General features: G+C 50.9%; 6 protein-coding genes across 6 annotated transcripts; 4 read left to right on the forward strand and 2 right to left on the reverse strand.

The window, feature by feature from the left end:
- Positions 1-2,586: 2,586 nt before the first annotated feature.
- On the forward strand, positions 2,587-4,425 carry CTHT_0074670 (uncharacterized protein; the record flags this gene model as incomplete). The annotated part of the gene is made up of 1 exon (XM_006697654.1): positions 2,587-4,425. One exon carries the CDS (start codon positions 2,587-2,589, stop codon positions 4,423-4,425), a length of 1,839 nt encoding a protein of 612 aa, XP_006697717.1.
- A 1,565-nt stretch (positions 4,426-5,990) lies between these two features.
- CTHT_0074680 (uncharacterized protein) lies at positions 5,991-7,070 on the forward strand (the record flags this gene model as incomplete). The annotated part of the gene is made up of 1 exon (XM_006697655.1): positions 5,991-7,070. One exon carries the CDS (start codon positions 5,991-5,993, stop codon positions 7,068-7,070), a length of 1,080 nt encoding a protein of 359 aa, XP_006697718.1.
- A 56-nt stretch (positions 7,071-7,126) lies between these two features.
- Positions 7,127-8,077, reverse strand: CTHT_0074690 (uncharacterized protein; the record flags this gene model as incomplete). Its single annotated transcript, XM_006697656.1, has 1 exon — positions 7,127-8,077. The coding sequence occupies one exon, from the start codon at positions 8,075-8,077 to the stop codon at positions 7,127-7,129; it is 951 nt and encodes a 316-aa protein (XP_006697719.1).
- Positions 8,078-9,214: 1,137 nt separating this feature from the next.
- CTHT_0074700 (uncharacterized protein) lies at positions 9,215-10,872 on the forward strand (the record flags this gene model as incomplete). Its single annotated transcript, XM_006697657.1, has 2 exons — positions 9,215-10,168; positions 10,249-10,872. 2 exons carry the CDS (start codon positions 9,215-9,217, stop codon positions 10,870-10,872), a joined length of 1,578 nt encoding a protein of 525 aa, XP_006697720.1.
- Positions 10,873-15,114: 4,242 nt separating this feature from the next.
- Positions 15,115-16,507, forward strand: CTHT_0074710 (putative integral membrane protein; the record flags this gene model as incomplete). Its single annotated transcript, XM_006697658.1, has 5 exons — positions 15,115-15,342; positions 15,396-15,880; positions 15,941-16,002; positions 16,066-16,084; positions 16,159-16,507. The coding sequence occupies 5 exons, from the start codon at positions 15,115-15,117 to the stop codon at positions 16,505-16,507; spliced, it is 1,143 nt and encodes a 380-aa protein (XP_006697721.1).
- A 1,071-nt stretch (positions 16,508-17,578) lies between these two features.
- On the reverse strand, positions 17,579-18,769 carry CTHT_0074720 (uncharacterized protein; the record flags this gene model as incomplete). Its single annotated transcript, XM_006697659.1, has 3 exons — positions 17,579-17,593; positions 17,653-17,912; positions 17,971-18,769. The coding sequence occupies 3 exons, from the start codon at positions 18,767-18,769 to the stop codon at positions 17,579-17,581; spliced, it is 1,074 nt and encodes a 357-aa protein (XP_006697722.1).
- Positions 18,770-19,265: the final 496 nt, after the last annotated feature.

The following is a 19,265-nucleotide window of genomic DNA, read 5'->3' on the forward strand; positions in this document are numbered from 1 at the left end:
TCGTTTACCCTTGTGAATACCTCGCGGTTTCCTGGGATCTTTAGGAGTTTTCTCATCGTGTCAAGGTTATCTAACTCATTCTTGGCATCCCTTATATTTCCCGGGCTCTACCAATCAAATATGCCTTTGCCCTTCTCAGCTCTTGTGTCACCGGTGTTCTATATGTTGGCTGTCAAGGATATTTCTTCTCCTTGAACTGCCGTGTCAATATGACATTTTGTGAACCTGTCAAGGTTGGAAGTAAGAGTCAGGTATCCCATATTACAACGTTGGCCTTCGTCGGTGCTACAAACCTGTTGGTAGGCCCATGATACATGGCGACTTAGGAAAGATAGAATGATTGGTTAGCATGAGGTACCAGAAAGAGTTGGCAATGACTTGTCCGTAGGTCCGAATATACCGCACAATTGAACCCATCAATACACACGCCCTCCAGTTAACAGTCAGTGTCCTGGTCATTACAAATACCCTAGATGTGATTTGGAAGTCGACTCTGAACTGCGACCCATCTACTGCTGTTATCATCTGTAACGAGAGACTTGGTCTGGTGCAAGCAGGGATGACAGTGGGTCAAATGGGTTAGATGATAGACAATTATAATGTGAGGTGCACACCGAAGTCAATTGATACATGTAATAATCTTTCTTGGCCCTCAGTGTCCTTATGTTATGGAGAGGAATAATCCAAGAGAAGTTCTTCATCTTGTCAGGGTACCTTCCTTTATGGAATCTTGCCCTTGTGAGTGCCTAGGCCTTTCAGGCTTTCCAGGGGTGTCACATGGACACGGCAGTCCAAGGAAAGGGATGTCCCCGACTGCCAACACAAGGGACACCAGAGACAGGATGATTGTGAGCGGCACAAATACGTGGTGATCCCGGAAGATGTCTAGAGCCGGATGACCGATGAGAATGAGCCATATGGCCGAGGCATGATGAGGATTCTATAAAGGAAGCTGCCCGGTCATGATAGACTTCCCTTGGTTCCTCCTCTCCCTGACACAAGGACACTGAGGACCAAGAAAGATTAATACACGTAGTAATTGACTTCGTTGTGCACCCCACATCGTCAGTGGCCATCATCTAACCCATTTGACCTATTGTCGACCCCTGCCTGCACCAAACCAAGTCACCCGTTACAAGGGGTCTTATCTTCATGCATTGGCCATCTAGCTCCTTCGGTCCTGTGGCTCCACATATCTTCGGGATCAACTACGTATTTGTGCCGTTCACAATCATTCTATCTCTGGTGTCCTTTGTGTTGGCAGTCAGAATGCCCCTTCCTTGGACTATCGTGTCCATATGACATCATTTGATCCCGATCGCCATTCTAACGCCTTCGATACTGGAGAGTGAATATTGGCTCTCTCGTCACTCATGCTGGAGCTGTCTCAGTATTATCCGAGGTTTGTGTTTTCGAAACCACCAGTGCGACGCCCTAAACAATTTGCCAGAGCACCAGCACGCTGAAAATGAAGCATGTCTTTGTTTGAATCAAAGTCATGGAGGTGGGCGAGGCTAGAAGGACGTTGTTGCAGCAGATAGAAGCAACCAAAATACTGAGTCAAGGTAAGGGCAGGGGTTCGAGAAACATCTTCAAGAGGAACTCAGAACAACAGGTCAAGTTTGATGAATAGGGCACCCGCTGAGAATGTAAGGGAAAAAGTATTTCGACCCGGCCACGTTGATCCTTTGCTGAGAATGCGCACTGCCAGTCATTGGAACACAAGAGCCTTATTCTTTCATGCAAAATGGCAGTTTCTGGCGAAGTTCCTTTCCAGACCGTCTGGTTTGAGAGTTCTGGTTGGCGAAGACCTTGCGGCTTTGGTCCGACGATATCTTAAGCATCACGCCTTCCCCTATCTTACCAATCACTTGGAGGCGTCTTCCATAGCCCCATAGTGTTGAGAAATTTCCTACATCGTCTTCAACGCGGAAAATAAGAAAAAAGACACAGGAACTACACAGCCGATGAGATCTCGATACGGAAAGAAGGACGTGGCGTCATGGCCAAATCCAGCATTCAACCTAGGGAGAACTGCTTCAGCTCAGAGTAATAAGGGTTGGATTAGCCCCCGATGCTGTGGACTGCTCCGATAACTTTTCCTGCTGTGAGTGCTGTGCAACCTGAGAGCCAGGCAAACTGAGCTCCTGGCCTTGCTCAAGCCACCTTACCTTGTAAATATTGCACACTCAGTCTCAACACCATATACATCGATCGCAATTTCTATCGTTACTACAATCACAATGTGCCCAATTTCAATGCAAGTTATAGCAGACTTGGCTAGAAGCTTTTGAAGTTATGGTGTGTTAGTCCAGGGGGAACTCGAGGTAGTTCAGGGGCTGTACTGCCGGCTTTAAACCCTAACCCTGATATCAAGGCTCCGGCGTATCAAGGGCGACGATTGGATGCCAAGGCGGCCCTTTCACCCTACTGCGGACGTTTTTCTCCAAAAACAACCATCTCGACTTTCGATTTCGGTTTCGTTCGCCTTCGCATCGTTCTGCTTCTTTCTGTCGCTCCTTTTTGGTACATAATATCCTCTTCCTTCGCTCCCTTCCGCAATCCCATGCCGGTGCCGCTGCCTTGATGACGCGCCTGTCCCCGACCGCGCTCGTCGGCCGCGTCCTTCGGGTGCTCGCGCCACTGTCGCTAGTCCTGACCGTGTATTTGTACCTCTACCCCATCTTCAGCAACTGCGCCTTTCCACTGCCGCCCTCGCAATCGGTACAATCGGCGCAGGCCACGAAAAACTATGGATCAACATCTGCCGCAAGCTCGAGTCGTGCCGCCTTCATTGAGACCGCAAAGGGTCACTGGGAGTCCCTCGCCACCGTCATCGATGCCAACTTGAACACGACATGGTCGCAACGAGCTCGAACCGTGTTTGTGCCCTCTCAGCCCCTTGCTCCCTTTCGCCTGCTCGTCTTTGGAGATCCCCAACTCGAAGGTGACACGTCGATTCCGACTGAATACCTTGGCGTCTTCCCCCATGCAAAGAACCTCTGGAAGCATGTGACCTTCCAGACAGAACACCCCTCCGTGCGTCAGCGAATCCGACAGTCCTTTCATGAGGTGGTGGACATACTGTTTGAGGATGCCTTCAATTTCCTTGAGTCGTTGCGCAAGCGTATCGACTTGGTCGGAAACGACCTCTATCTTTCCCATATCTACCGGACAGTTCATTGGTGGACGCGCCCGACTCACGTCGCTGTGCTCGGGGACCTGTTGGGTAGCCAATGGATCAACAATGATGAGTTCTACCGCCGTGCCGATAGATACTGGAATCGTGTTTTCCGTGGAGCAGAGCGCGTGCCGGACAGCCTTGCTGCATACCCGGCTGACGAGTACGATCTGGCCGGTTTTTTGGGAAGCGGTGCGTTCAACGAGTCTTCTCCGTGGTCCCGCCGCTTGATCAATGTAGCCGGCAACCACGACATTGGCTATGCTGGGGACATTAATGATGAGAGGGCTTCGCGCTTTGAGACTGCTTTTGGCAAGCTTAACTACGAGCTGCGCTTCGAGCTTCCCCTACTCGAAACTGCTGTGGCTGTGTTCGACGACGCGAAGCATCCTAATCCTCACTCGGACCGATTAATGCCCGAGGTGCGCATCGTTGTCCTCAACGACATGAACATCGACACCCCCGCTTTGTCTGCTAAGCTTCAGGATGACACCTACACGTTCATCAACAAGGTCATCAGCACTTCAGCCTCGGTCGACTTTAAGGGCCACTATACCGTGGTATTGACGCACATACCTCTCTACAAACCCGAGGGCGTCTGCGTTGACGACCCCTATTTCGACTTTCACGAGCACGACGGCACACTGAGATCGCAAAACCAGCTCAGCGCCGCCGCTAGCAAGGGCTTCCTAGAGGGTATCTTCGGCATGTCGGGCAGCACGGCCGGTCCGGGAAAAGGCCGCGGTAGGAGAGGCATTATCCTCAACGGCCATGACCACGAGGGCTGTGATACCTGGCATTATATCAATCAGTCCATCACTGAACCTAAGCATCGCAAGTGGGAGGTTAAGCGCTGGCGGCAGGCCAACGTTGCTGGCATTGTTGGCCAGGAGGGTCTGCCTGGAATCCGGGAGATCACGGTCCGCAGCATGATGGGCGACTATGGCGGCAATGCTGGTTTGCTAAGCTTGTGGTTTGACGTGGCTTCTTGGGAATGGAAGGCGGAGTACGCAACCTGCCCGCTCGGGACGCAGCACCTCTGGTGGCTGGTGCATATCTTGGATCTCATTGTTGTCGTCAGCATTGTGCTGTTAACTGTTGCTTCCATTCTCTTGCCTCTGGGCGTCGATGTGGAGGGTGCTCAGTTGCGGCTCATGTGTTTTGGGCGGAGGAGTCACAAGGTTAGAGACACTCATGGTGTTCCTAATAGTAGGGGATTTGGAAAGAAGGTCGGTTCTGGATGATACTTGTATATGCTGCCCGTGGTACTATTTTACTACTATATAATATCATGTTGTTGTAACCTTCTTCCGGCTTCACTTGATTCTGATGATGAAACGTCGGCATATTTGGAATACACATGCTCTTGAGAGCTGCCGCTAGGTCAGCCAGGTAATAAGGGTGAAGGAGCCACATCTGTGACCACTTTAGATCAGTAGCCACTGCAAAAACGCGTTGTTGGTCTTTTCCATTTCTGCAGCAGTTTTATTTTCCCCACCATCACTCACTGGTGGAACAAGTGAACTGGTGTCCATGGCGCAAGACATCGCGTCATGTGTAATCCAGATAACAATTCTCGTTGCTGGCTTGATAGGTCGGAAGGCCACGAGGTTACGATCTTCTAAGGGGCCTTTCTCGCAACCTGATAATCATCTGGAATACTTCATGCTAGCTTGTACATGTAGCTTTTCCAAGGGGGAATGTGACCTCAAATCTTAGATGCCTCAAGCGGGGCGCCATGTTAAAGGACCGGGGAAGGAAAATCCCCTGCATGTGCCATGCTTCGAGGGAAGACTAATTCCAGACCATCACCGAACCCATTTTGTCTAGAGTTTTGCTGACACAGCACAATATCTTCTATAACTCCTCCCATTTTGGTCAAAGCTCTACAACGTATGTGGATCTTGCGAGCACCTTGGGGGGATCTCTCTCCTGACGTGAACGCGAGTGCTGTCGCCTTCTTAAAACCACCGACTATTACCTGGAGCCCTACGGTCGCCCGGAGCAATAGCACAGATGGGATAAGCGGGCCGGGACCTTAGACTGGCTCACTCTCCCTCAAGAGTTACAGAGCAGGGTCGACAGCTTTTAGCGATGCTAATGGAACAAAAGGCCTAATGGTCCTCGTTGAAGGACGAGGGTCTTATACTTAACGATTATCCTGGATCATAGCAAACTCTAAGTCTGCACACACACCCAAGTAGTTGGAAGTCTTGAGTAAGATGTCTGGAAATATCGAAAAAGTAGATCATGTTGTGAATTGATCTTTTGCTTAGACTCATGGGGTAACCAGAATCAAGACAGTTCTGTTCTTCCAGAATGGCACTCTACTGCCTATGTTTTCCCGCATGTAACACTGCTCAGGTGAGCAGAGAACATCGCAGATCTTCTCAACATATCAAGTGAACAGCTTACGATGTTCAGCTACTCCTTCATGGGCCTTTTCTTCGTGCAAATTTGATTACAATGTGAAAATCCGGTTGGAGTGAAACATCGCGCCATGTTCTCCAATGGTCAAACAAAAAGATCCAATGGAACACTAAACGCGATCATGAACAGCAAGCTGAAGTGCTCGACGATCCGCGGAGTTCCGGAAGTTATGTCCAGTGGTTAGCGCCGACAGCCGAGCCCCCCACACTCACAAGCTGCGTCGAAAGGGACTGAGTCATCTCCACATTACGGAATCCGTCAATCCGAGGATAGCAATGAATGTATAAAAGGAATGATTGACACCCTAGAATCTCCATGCAGAGTTGGCACCCTGTTTTCTCCAACTAGGCATTCGGGGATTTCTGGACTACACCTCGCCATGGCCAACAAGCTGCAATCCATTGCTCTTCGTGGCGCCCTTTTGGCCGCCTACCCCTGGACAGTAGCCCCGCTCATTGTCAGCGCGCCGATGCGGGTCATGTCCGGGCCGGATCTTGCTGTGGCCGTGTCCCGAGCCGGCGGACTCGGCTTTATTGGCCCGGGAGCTAAACCAGAGGACACGGCGGCGGACCTGGAAACAGCGAGAAAACTCTTGGCCGCGTTTGAGCCTTTTACTGCCACGCAGGCGTCTGTCTTGCCGATAGGAATCGGCTTCCAGGTCTGGAACGGGAACCTGGATGTTGCTGCATCGACCGTGGCTCAGTACAAACCTGCTGCCGTATGGCTCTTTGCACCACGAAATGGCCAGGCTGATATTGACAATTGGACAAAACGACTCCGTGGGGTTTCTCCAAGCTCCAAGATCTGGCTTCAGATTGGCACCTTGAAAGAGGCACTAGACGCTGTGCGCAGCGCAACCCCTCCTGATGTCCTCGTTGTTCAGGGTGCCGAAGCTGGTGGGCATGGTCGTGCCAAAGATGCCATTGGCTTCATCACACTCCTGCCCGAAATTGCCGACGCCACGAAAGATTCGGGCATTCCCCTCATCGCAGCGGGCGGTATCGCTGACGGTAGAGGTGTAGTGGCGGCTCTGGGGGCCGGCGCAGCTGGTGTAGCGATGGGAACGAGATTCCTAGCTTGCAATGAGGCACGCATCAAAAAGGGGTATCAGGATGAAGTGGTAAGGGCAACAGACGGCGGGGCCAACACGGTGCGGACGCATTTGTACAACCACCTACGCGGCACTTTTGGATGGCCGGAGCAGTGGAGTCCACGAACCATCATCAACCGCAGTTGGCTGGAACAGCAGGCAGGAATGCCGTTTGAAGAGATCAAAAAGCACCATGACGAGGCAGTCAGCAAGGGAGATGCCGTGTGGGGACCGGATGGTTGGACAGCGACATATGCTAGTGCCAGCATCGGGCTAATCAGGAGTGTTGAGGCTGCAGGGACGATTGTTGAGAATGTCAGGAAAGAAGCATCCGAAATTGTCCAAATGTTACATGTTTTATTCCGCTAGACTGGAATGGAGAGGCTAGTGATACAATTACAGCCGATGCGTGAAGGTTTATTGTTTCAGCACTTGCTCCTAAGCGGTGCGTCAAGCAGGGCCAGTGCAGCCTTCTCTTTGTCTTGTTGTCCCGCTTCGTGCTGTTCGATTTCTGGTCCCCAGCAGACCCGTTTCTTATGCTTAGAAGCGACTTGGAGCAAGCCCTGAATCATGGCGCCCGATTTTTTGACGCCACTCCAAGCATCAAAACAGATATCGTCGAGAGAAGGCAGTTCCTTCAACACGCCGTCCAAGAGTTGCTTGGAAAAGGTTTCGTAAAAGCCATCTGCCTTGCGGAATCCCTTGAAATAACCATCGCTGGGATCAACCTGCACGAAGATGGTAAGCTTGCGAACATTGATGCATTCATAAAGTCCCAGGGTGTCATTCACGACCCAGCCCTTTGGAGGCTTAGCCCAGCCGGGGCCCAGCCGCAGCTCCAGCGAGGTAAGTTTCTGTCGTTGCCACGGCTTCAGTCGAGCAAGTAAGGGCCTCTTGGTCTTAAAGAAGCGCCCTGGTTGTGTGGGGAAGATGCGAAATGTGTGTGTGCTGTAGAAGACATGGGAGGCTTCTCGGTATATTGTCCTGCATGTCCAAAATATGCGCATCTTAGGGTAGATAATCTTGTAGTTGTCATAGTCGAGGTCAATAACGCGGTCCCCAAGGTCGAAGTAATGCTTGTAAATCTCCATGCGCAGCTCGATCGGGAGGTCCATGAACCGAAACGGCTTCGTAGTGCTGGTGGCCTGCTTAGGGGCTATATTGCCCCAGGTCTCGCCATTGGCGGGGCTGGAGAAAGTCATTGCCTTCGATGCAAGGCTGGAGAGCTCTTTGTCCACCTCATCCTCGGCATCCGAAGCATATGTGGACGGACTCGCAGAGCGGGAGGAGGGCTCGGAGGTGGGGGGCACGGGGGATGGAGCTGAGTGGTGCCCGGCTGCGCGAGACACCCTTCGTACGGCTCGTCGAGCAGCCATGGCGGTAATAAAAAGGAATTGGACTGGTTATGTGCGTCTCGAATGCTCTGAAATTTACAGTCAGTCGCTGTATGGAACGTATGGAAAAGTCAGGCATGCGCGATGTGGAACAAGTTACGGACTACTGACTTCAGCGAGGACTCAATGGCAAAGCGGAATGATGCATAAACCGGCCTGGTACACTTGAGTCGTGGTGGCGAGATTGTCAACGTCAGAGAGGGTGGTCCCATGGTGAGCATTGATGATACACGACAGTAGGCCACCCTCTAAAATGCATCCACTGCGGCCATTGTAGGCGAGTTCTTGATGGAAAGGTTGGTGGTGGGAACAAAGGGTATCATGGACCACGCAACCACGAAGCCACAAAAAGGGTTTGGAAGGTACCAAGGTAGAGCAACAGACGTTCCAGGCTTGTTGGCTCCTGAAGACAAGGAGAGAGGGACCCTTAGGTAAAAATGCCGCGCTGGTTTGCAGAGAGGCGATTGTGCAAAGGAGAGAGGGGAGGGGAAAGGACCGGTTATGTTTGGAAGATGCAAAGTGTTCCACAGCAGTTGGAGAGGTAGTGGAAGCGACTTTGTGTGTGGCACCATGGTGCCGTTTTGCGTTATGGTGTGCGCTGCAGCGCTAGTCTTTGCGGGAAGATGAAGCCCGCGACTCAACTGGGGAAGCCGAGCGGATTCTCCGTGCGGGGCCCAGCTGAGCCAATGGCATGACACCGATCGATCCAACATGACGAAAGATGGTTCCACTACTTGCGCTATTCCAGATATAGCTAGAGATAGTGGGGCGACCTGTGGTTCGCCAGTCGAAAAATCCACCGCCCAAGCAGCGAGAGTACGCCTGTGAGCATGCACGGCAACAGAAGATCGCGCGACGGAATTTTTTTGAGCCCAGCCCATCAACGCCGCACCCGACATCAACATCAGCGACAACAGTCGGGGCACATTGAGGCACCCACTGGATACTGCTTGCTGGACGTATATCGGGTCCCATTACCGTGTGCATATTCGCAGCATCTACCCTTCCGCACCATCTACGACATACTTGGAAGCCTGCCTCTTCTATCCCGTCAGCTCCAGCACGGTTACCCGGTTTGCCATCTCCGAGCATATCACCATTACCCTTTAACTCAGAATAATGCTGTCGCGAGCTGCAATGGGGCCACTTGGCCTGCGAGCTGCCGCTCTGGCATCCTCATCCACTATTCGCTCCTGTGCCGTGCCCGCAGTCTGGTCCCGGTGCATGTCGGCGACGAGGGACAGCAAATCAAGATTCTCCAAACCCCAGAACCCACCTGCTCAAAAGCCATCACAGCCCGCCTCTAAGCCGTCACCAGAACCTTCACAAGACGCTCCTGCTCAGCCATCTGCGGAGAAAGAGACTACTCATGACGCCCCGCAAGAAGAGATTCCTGACCTCTCTAAGCTGCCGGACCTCACACAAGGCATCCCGTCGACTCTCGAGTATGAGACCGCTGGTGCTACCGACAAGTCTTCACTGCACCCGTCTGAAGAAGAACCGCCAAAGACTGGTGGGAAAAGACCGAAGGGTGAGCTGCCTGCTTCTGCCTACGTTTCATCCACGGAACGTCGGCGTCAGAAGATGGCCTGGTGGGCATTTGCTTTGACCGGTGTTTTCACGGTTGCTGGCACGGTATACCTTGGCAGGAACTGGAGCGAGGAGGAGCTGGCAAAGAACCCAGAGGTGCCCAACGGCTGGAGTCTCACTCTCTGGTGGAAGCGTGCCATGGCTCGCATGACCGACACCGTCGAGTACTACCAGGAACCCGCCTTCGAGAAGCTGCTGCCGGATCCCGATCCGTCGTTCGAGCGCCCGTACACCCTTGTTATCAGCTTGGAGGATATGCTGGTCCACAGCGAGTGGACCCGGGAACACGGCTGGCGCATTGCGAAGCGCCCTGGCGTCGACTACTTCCTCCACTATCTCAGCCAGTACTACGAGATCGTCCTTTTCACCACTGTTCCCTTCGCTACCGGCGAGCCTCTTGTACGCAAGCTTGATCCCTACCGCTTCATCATGTGGCCGCTTTTTAGGGAGGCTACCAAGTATCAAGATGGCGAGATTGTCAAGGTATATTATAGGTCAACCTGTTGTCTCATACCCTTTGCGATGTATGACTTGTTTGAGAGCTAACATTGAACTCACTCCAGGACCTGTCGTATCTCAATCGCGATCTGTCCAAGGTGATCATCATTGACACCAACCCCAAGCATGTCCGCGCGCAGCCTGAGAACGCCATTATCCTCCCCAAGTGGACTGGTGACCCGAAGGACAAGGAGCTGGTATCTCTTGTACCATTCCTTGAGTTTATCCATGCCATGCAGTATAGCGACGTGCGCAAGGTCCTCAAGTCCTTTGAGGGCACCCATATCCCCACCGAATTTGCCCGCCGTGAGGCGATTGCTCGCGCCGAGCATAACAAGCGTATCCAAGCCAAGGCCCGTCAAAGCGGCATGAGCTGGCTCAGCAGCCATCTCGGCTTGAAGCCGAGCAGCATGAGCCTGATGGTAGCCCCTGAGGGCGAGGAAGACCCTCAGGAGGCCTTCGCCAAGGGCAAGATGCTCCACGATATCGCACGCGAGCGCGGTATCCGGAATTATCTGATGCTTGAAGAGGAGATCCGCAAGAACGGTGAGAAGTGGCTCAAAGAGGAGCAGGAGGCTATGGAGAGGGCACAGAAGGAGGCCATGAAGAACATGAAGTCGTCTTTCTTTGGCTGGTTCACCCCGTCCGAGAAAGAGGAGAGTGTCAGCACGCAGTCCAAGCGCAGTTAAACGGCTGTTGGGATAACATCAACCCAATACATCATCAGCATGTATCACCACGTTCATAAACTCCACTATTCATTCCCGGCTGGAACTGAGGTGTCTGCTGCCCTGATTAGTTTCGGAGTTTCACATATGGAGCACCGGGTTTAAAGAGGGAATGGGATTGTATCAAAACATTGCTCATCTTGGGCATAAAGGACAGGGGGTTTGTCAGAGCTCTGTACAATACAATGTATTCTTGGAAGATTGTTGGCACTGTGCTTCGATTAAGTAGAGGCTGTCAACAAGCCATAAAGACTATTGCCGAAGTGAACATGAACAAGTGCTCAGGCTGCGGAAGTTCTTTCCAATCTTTGCATGTGCTTAGAGACTGAACTAGGCTTGACGACGACACCTCAAACATTCTGAAGCACAATTCCGAAGCACGTCGCTGGGGAGCAAAGCGGCACGAATTCGAAATTGCAGCGAGTTAGTTTTGCCGGCGCGTCTTCAATTTTACTGTCCGGAAGTTACGGGCCCTAGCATGGCTACCCGAGGTAATAGAGAGATCGTAACGTCCACTTGTCCATCTACCGAAATAGAGTACCTCTCCTTACCGCACATCGCGTCGGCAGACCTTGAAAGAACACAGTTTGGTACTAATCTGATATGGTTTGCCATGATACATGCTGTTATGGTAGACTATCCGTCCAGCACCTTCAAGATGTTGAGTTGGGTCAGCTCAATTGTCCAAGTGCTAACATTGGCTCGTTATATGTACAATTGGGTGGTTAAGTAGAACGTGATGCTTCTAATTACTCAGTCAACACGGCTTTCCTAATGTTATACAGAGGTAGGGATCTCTTGGCGCTTGGCTCTACAAGTATACTTTATGCAGCAAGTAGGCCGTCTATTTATACTTGTTTACATTATTTTGCCTATAAAAGTTTCCTTCTCTACCTCTTCCCTATAGATAGAGTGTGACAATTCCACACCTTCTAGAGATGGGTGAGAAGGTAGTGGCCAGGTTGTAGAACCTGAGGGACCAGGGTCTTCACACAGTAGTAGTGTACGCTATTTACTGTGGTCACCAGCTGTTGGTTGGCAACTGTTTCTATTGCTGATTTAGAAGTCCTCATCATGGCTCTGGGAATGGGCGACTCTACATCCATATTAATGTTTACATCATTGAGGTGCTTGCCATGGTGTTGAGATCCTTGCCAAGCATCCTCGTCACCGTCGTCGCTGGGTGATGACGGTGAAAATCTTCCCTCCTTTCGATTGATCACTGCCCATTCTTACCTGTCTATTAGCTATTTCCTTTATGCCAAGTGGGCTCTCCATTGGCTTCCTATCGCACCGCTGAGGGGCAGCTGCTGAACCACACTTCTAACCGTAACATAGAGCATTCTCTAAGAATAAGATAGTGTCCATCTTCCATTCTGATTACTGTTTCAGTTTACTATATGTCCATTACGCTTGTCAATCCATCCATCCATCGGCTTGCGTGACACTAAACCAGGCCTGGCTGCAATGCGTTCATCCAGATCTCCTGCTCTAGAGTGATCCAGATATGTGCTTCTGTTCCTTCCTCAGCAGTCCTGGCACAGTTTTGGAATCCCGACTGCGTTATTAAGAATAGGAGCCTGTACGTTTGGTGCTGTCATGGAAGAGGCCCGGTTTATCAACCAGGAATCCGTGGCTGTTAGTACAGCGTTATCCCGATCTGCTACTGCAGCCGCGGATACTGAGGCTGCTAAGGCAGCCAGGGAGAAGAAGGTAAGATTGAAGAACGTCGTGATCAAGAACAAATGTTTTGAGAGCTTGTTGAGGGAAACGAGTAACTCTTGCCGTACTTTCCCCCTGTGAAAATAGAGGCTAGGAGAGCATCATATATGTGAATCGGTGCGTGCAGAAGGGATGAGGTCACGTCATATTAGACGCGAGTAAGAGGGAACTATACAAGCAATTTCACCAAACGCGCAAAAGTCGTAGCTTCTTGTCATTATCCATACTGTCATTGGGTGGTTGGACCAACGGTTTAGTGAGAATCCGAGTCATGACCTCAAACTGGTTGCGGCCGAAACATTGAGAATGCATCATGGGGGCCGTCCTTTCGGCTAGATTTGGAAGGCCAATCCAGCATAGGACATCTCTCAACAAGCGGAAGTGTTTGTTGGTAAGCAGCCATCATGATTGGATCAGATGTGTTCTCTAGCAAACTCCGTCAGGAATGCATGATGTTTCGGCGTCAAACTTCAAGGGTCTTCGTTCTACCTTTTCATTTTGGGACTCTTATTGTCTGCACTATCATTCTGCTTACATTCCCTTATATCTCCCCACTCGCTGGGTCATTGTGCCGTTATTTCGCCGATATTCGCATCAAGCCCAAATTCTGCGTGATCTCGCAGATACTGGAAGGAGGCTCCTTACTTTAGATGCCTTCTGTTGTCTCGACGATCTAGACTTGGAACACTGTTTGAGCTTCCTTCAACCTTCTTGCATTTGTCCTACCAACTTGCTATTATGCTCGTATGTCTTGGTGTGCATTGCTAACATTGGGAAGGGAGGGGACTAATTATTTGTTCAAAGTTCCCTTACCAGAGTCCCTCAGAGTTCATCCCTGAGCAACTCTTTCACCATAAGCGCATGTTGTGTCAAAAACACGATTGTTCCTGCCTCGAGAGGGTTAAGGGGGTGGAAATTGTATAAGGCGCTAGCTGCTTTGTATTCCTGCCTGGAATGAATGTAAGCAAGCAAAGGTAGAAAGAAACAAGAGAATGTGCACAAGTTTGGTTCTCGCTGCCAAAAAGCTTAAAAATGTGAGAGTGCTTTGGGGGATTTGTAAACAATTTCTCTACTCTAGTTGCATGAACTTGACTTGATCGGAGCGGTACAGGTAACTGACCCAGGAGAATTGTCTGACTGCTGGAGGATGGCCTGGCGGTTGCGGGTTGAGTTCTATGTACCAATACTCATCAACCACAAACGAGAACATTAGCTTGATAGGATGGGGTGAGAAATTACAATTCAATAATTCCTCAATGATTTTGGTGGCTTGTATACATAGTTCACTGGCCCAATAATAATTTAGATAAAGTAGTTTTGGGATCTTGATAAGATCTCTTGATATGCTGTCAATAATGGTTTCCTTCCACTGACACCTCACCATCGCTGCAGATGTGGATGAGGTGCTCGATTTGCGGGGGATCCGTTGTTGATCCCAGCCCTTGACCAAATACTGTCAGGGGTCAGTTACCAGCACCACTGCACTGCGACTTCCCAAGGTGACATGGAGGGGTGACATAGCGGGTGGGGTATGAGACGATGGGCATTTCCGGCCATTCGAGCTTCCTTTTGCTTTCTCCAGTGTGCGCACAAAAGGGCTGGGTGCCCACAAAAGATCCATAGGTGTGGCCTCTTCGATCGGCTTGTCAGCAAACACAGATTTGGTCTGAATAAATGGAAGATGCGTTTCTTTGTGGACACTCCGTCGGTAAGGCTTGTTTGCCGACGTGGCGAACCTTGCGAGCTTCTCCACCACACAGGATCTGCATGCGTGGCTATCAGACTGCATGGCTTGCTGCAAGGGTCCCGCTTCCCAACCGGCTGGGATGCAGCTTGAACCGTAGGATAACCAGCTCCGTTTTGGAAGAATCAAGCCGATCTCTCGCCTGTCTTTGTCCATGCCCACACCACCAACAGCGCTATCACCACACCACAATGCCTCCAAAAAGGGCCAAAGATCGAGATTTCAAAACACAGATTCGGTCGGGAAACTCGTTGCAGCTGTCTAGCTGTTGAGCCATCATGCGCCTAGCGGCAGTTGCTTTCACCGAAAACACCAGAGAATGCAGGATAATTTCCCCTGTGGGACTGGCGGCTGGTGCTCGGTCGTGCTTGTTTCCACCGGCGCCTTCTGAAGCCATGCCAAGTAGACCACGATGAGTCTCCTGCCCTTCTGTCAGTTTTTCCATGCCTGCATAACCCTGCCGGCGGGGCCTGTGAGCAGCAATCGGCGTTTTAGCTATGCGTGGAGCTTGATAGAGCTAGTGGGTTCTGGGAATAGCATGGGAAAAAAGGAGGACTCCATCTGATGGAGACTCGCAGCCTAGCACGGAGATCGTGGGCCACAAGGTATTTTACCTTTTGGGAGCCCGTCGATTTTTGTCCTCTGTTGAACTTCCGAGTTGATGTAGAGCTTGATCGCTGCCGTGTACCACGTCATACCCCTTGGCACCAGGAAACAGTTTGCTCGCTTCTCCTCCCATGGCTTCCGTCGACAATACCTCGAGACCCGAGCAGTACGCCGCGCCGGTCGACGTTGACCCGAATCAGCTCGCTGCCCTTCCGCACGATGATTCCGGCCCCAAGCTGAACGCCGTCATCTGGACCCTGACGGCCCTGTCAGGACTCATCCTCGCTCTCCGCATCTACTGCAGGTTTTGGAGACGTAAAGGTCTCTGGTGGGACGATGCTTTCCTTATTGCTGCTTGGGTATGTCAGCGTTGATGCTGCCTCACTTATGCCTTGTCTAACAAAAATATCAGCTGTGCATCACGGTCGAGTCGGCCATGTTGACCAAGGCCACTACTCTCGACTACGGCAAGCACATCTGGGACTTCGACATGGCAAATATGCGTGAGCTGCTGCTCTATATCAACATTGCTGGCAGCTTCTCGGTCACTGCCGCCATCTGGGCTAAAACTAGCTTCGGTATCACCTTGCTTCATCTCACCGACGGCTGGATCAAAATGGTCACCTGGGTCATCATCATTTCCATGAACATCGCCATGGGTCTGAGCGCTCTTTTCCCCTGGGTTAACTGCAAGCCGCTTAAAAAGTCGTGGGACTACACCATCGATGGCACCTGCTGGGCACACGAAGTCACTGTTCATTACAATATCTTCTCTGGCGCCTACTCCACCTTTATGGATTTTGCCCTTGCGCTGCTCCCATGGGGATTTATCTGGAAGCTTCAGATGCGCAAGAAGGAGAAGTTTGGCGTCGGCGTAGCCATGTCAATGGGTATCTTGTGAGTAAATTTTGCAGGTTCGGACTTGCTACTAATATGGTAGCTGACATTTTCTTCCAGGGCTGGTATTACTGGCATTGTGAAAGTCAGCAAGATTCCAAACATGTTGTCTAATGACTTTGGTGAGTATCCCGAACATAGCAATTTTTTATCTAACCGACATTGCTGACTCACGATTTTTGCAGCCGATGGTGTTGATCTCTGGTCCGTGCCAACCGTATCCTGATTTGTGGATCTTGTCATTCGCTTTTGTGTGCTATTACTAACTTTTCTCGCAGGTGCTGGGGCAATGCGGAAACGACTGTTACCATTATTGCAGCTAGTATCCCGATGCTTCGAGTCATCATTCGTGAGGCTGCCGGCTCCAGGCAGACCTATGGTGCCGAGTATTATAAGGAGGGCATGACCACCGGCAAGCGCAATGTCACTGGGAACGTCACCATTTCTCGCGGCGGACCTATGGGCAGCGACGTTGAGATGGCAAAGCAGATCAATGATGACAGCAGCAGCGATAAGGGTATCCTTGACAACTCCAACCAGGACACCTTCAAGATGGGGCGCATTGTCAAGACCCACAACTTTACCATCGAGTATCACTCGAGGGATTCTCATCAAGGTGGTCATTAGCATTGTCCAGCTTATTTACAGCAACAAACGGCGGTTTGGAATATTGGTCCTTCGGACGTTGTTCCCTTTGTGATACTTCTACGGTGTGTTTTACGAAGACTACAGTGTGCGCGGATAGTGTTCTGGCTGTACTGGCGATGATGCAGTTTCTGTTATGGTCATGGACAACTTGACAACTGCTTGGATGTTCTCTAACCAGCTAATCAATCTATTTTGGAAAAGTGCATGTTCAATCAACAGAACCTGACGGAAATATGGACATGGTGTACCATTGGCAAGGGCATGGCGGCTAATGACAGGTTAAGATACGACTGGGGGTTCAGAGATGCATTCCTAATTTGACTTTTGCGCTGATTGACCCGGTTTCAAACCACTAAATATCGCATTCAAAATAGAGAACAAGATCGAGAAGAGGCAAAGCTTTACCTACCTGGAACAAATGGAGACAGGATCGTGTTACTTTGCATGCAGGGGGGACTATGTGCCTACAGAGGTCTTGGCTTCATCATCGATGTCAGCCCCCACTTCCTTCCAAATCCAGCTTTGATGTGGATTCTCATTGGTTAGGCTCCCAAGGGCCTCGTTGCCAGGGTTGAAGATTGATGGTAAATTTAATGCGCAGGCAAGCTATCTGAGGTCTTAATCATCGATCCCCTTCTGTTGTCGGTACTCATAGACCATTTTCTGCCATACCGAGCAGACAGCTCTACGGGCGACTCGGACATGGCGCTTGAATCTTGATGGCCGACTGGCAGGATGCTCTGCTTTTAAGCCCGAAGCAGTGAGATCTAACTATCCTCCTCCAGGGAGGTTGCAAAATGTGTTCTGAACCATTAGGCAAGCAATTGCTACATGTGATATCATAACTGACGGAAACATCCCGCAAGGGAACTCCTCTTCCCAACACCTGAACGCCGGTTTAACTCGCTAACTATTGGATAACGACATGAGAGATTGTGAGCAGCGAAGTAGGCTAAGAGATAGTTAAAAACCTTGTCGAAACCTCTGGTAGTATCTCATGGCTGGGGACGGATGTGGCACCGAGTCGTACGAAATCGTCTTTCAGGCTAGTTAGCGGGTGCGGTCCTAGAATAATGCAAGCTCAGGCATGAACTTAAGGGAAAGTGATGATCTGGGAGACTTACAGTTTCGCGTCGAACCAGAATTTCCTCTTGCGATTCCGTAGCCTGAGACGTGCAGCTAGCACCCGTTTTAACACTACGGGCATTGTCATTGTGGACTGGAGTCAGAGCCACGCTATGTGCACTTCTCGCACTTTTGCCAGCACTTGATACTTGTTTCTTCTCAACACCTCGGTATTCCCCGTTTCCAGAACGGCTCTTGGAAGCGCGTGCTCGAGCGGTAATCAAGACTTTGAAAGCCGGTAGGGTACCGACAAGAACAGCTGCATTCGGGCGGTCAGCTAGTGCATAAGAGGAAAATGTCCAATGGACAGAACTCACATATTGACGCCGCCAATGTCGACCAAATAAGCAGCAATGTCAAGTGGACGAATTCATTCTGGGCCAAACTCTGGTTTGCCCTAATGATGGCAAATGTGATCATGACAAATCCAAGGCTGAACACACACGCCAAGCCCAGCTTCTGACTGAAAGAAACCCTGAGGTTGTAAAGCAGGCGAAGTGGCATCGCCATGATACAGAGGTCGGTGAAAACATCAACGGCGGTGCTGAAGTAGACACTGAAATTACTCCGCCGCACATTGTCCGATGCGCCGCACTTGTAGAAGGCAAAGAAGTTCCGGACATCGGAACCACACGACACGCTCAGAGTGGCAATACAGCCTCCATACGCCAGGAATGTGATGATGGCCAACACAGTCCAGGCGCGGCGATACCACACCAGGTCACGGAACAGCCGCCAGTAAAGCGCGAGGAAAGCGGCCTTGATGGACCAAAGGACAGTCCAGAACAAGATGACAATGGGAAACTGGTACCGTAGATAACGTTCTGTTTGTGATATGATGAGCTCGGCGGTGGTGATAGGGATGGTGCCTCGCAAGACGCTGGTGATGTAGTAGAGGCTCGGAAGCTGGATGGTTTCGAGAATGCAAAGGGCGAGAAGCGCGGCAAGCCCTAGGAAGATGAAGCAGTCTTCGAGGGGAGTGACGTGGTGCGTCGTCGGGATCCGGATGCGGATAATGGTTCGCAGGGCGACGAAGAGCAACGCGGCGGAAAAGGAGACCCAGATGAGGACAATGAGTGATTTGTGAGATGGATTGCCAGATTTGCCCGACGCCATTGTGAACAGTGAGATAGTGAAAAAAGCTACAGACTTGTCCTTGAGGCTTGAGCTGGTACCATGACGCTCTCCGTTCAAGTTGGACAATCCGTGCTGATCGGTGTTAAAGACGAATGAACGGTCTGAGGCAAATACGACAGCATCTGTCGTCCTTTTCTATATGAGCCACCGAGACAGATAAAATGTTTGCTTCTCTGAGATTTCCATGCTTGCTTTCGGCACATTAATAAATGACACGATAAGAGACCTGCGGCAATGGTACTAGTAAGGGAACTGAAAGCCAAGACCAATACAATGGGCCAACAGCGGCGCAGACATTGTGAATTGTCGGGTCTTATGGGGCCGTCACGATTCTTGACTCCTGTTTGACAATGCCATAGGTTCGACAATGTCCAATACTCGAGCAGTCAAAATTGCGGAGGGAGCCTTGGACTGACAGGCTACTGACTGACGGGACTGGGCGACTGCCCAAGCCGCGTTTGCCACTGACTGGCGG

Source organism: Thermochaetoides thermophila (genome assembly GCF_000221225.1).
Source record: "Thermochaetoides thermophila DSM 1495 unplaced genomic scaffold scf7180000011823, whole genome shotgun sequence".
NCBI lineage: Eukaryota > Fungi > Ascomycota > Sordariomycetes > Sordariales > Chaetomiaceae > Thermochaetoides > Thermochaetoides thermophila.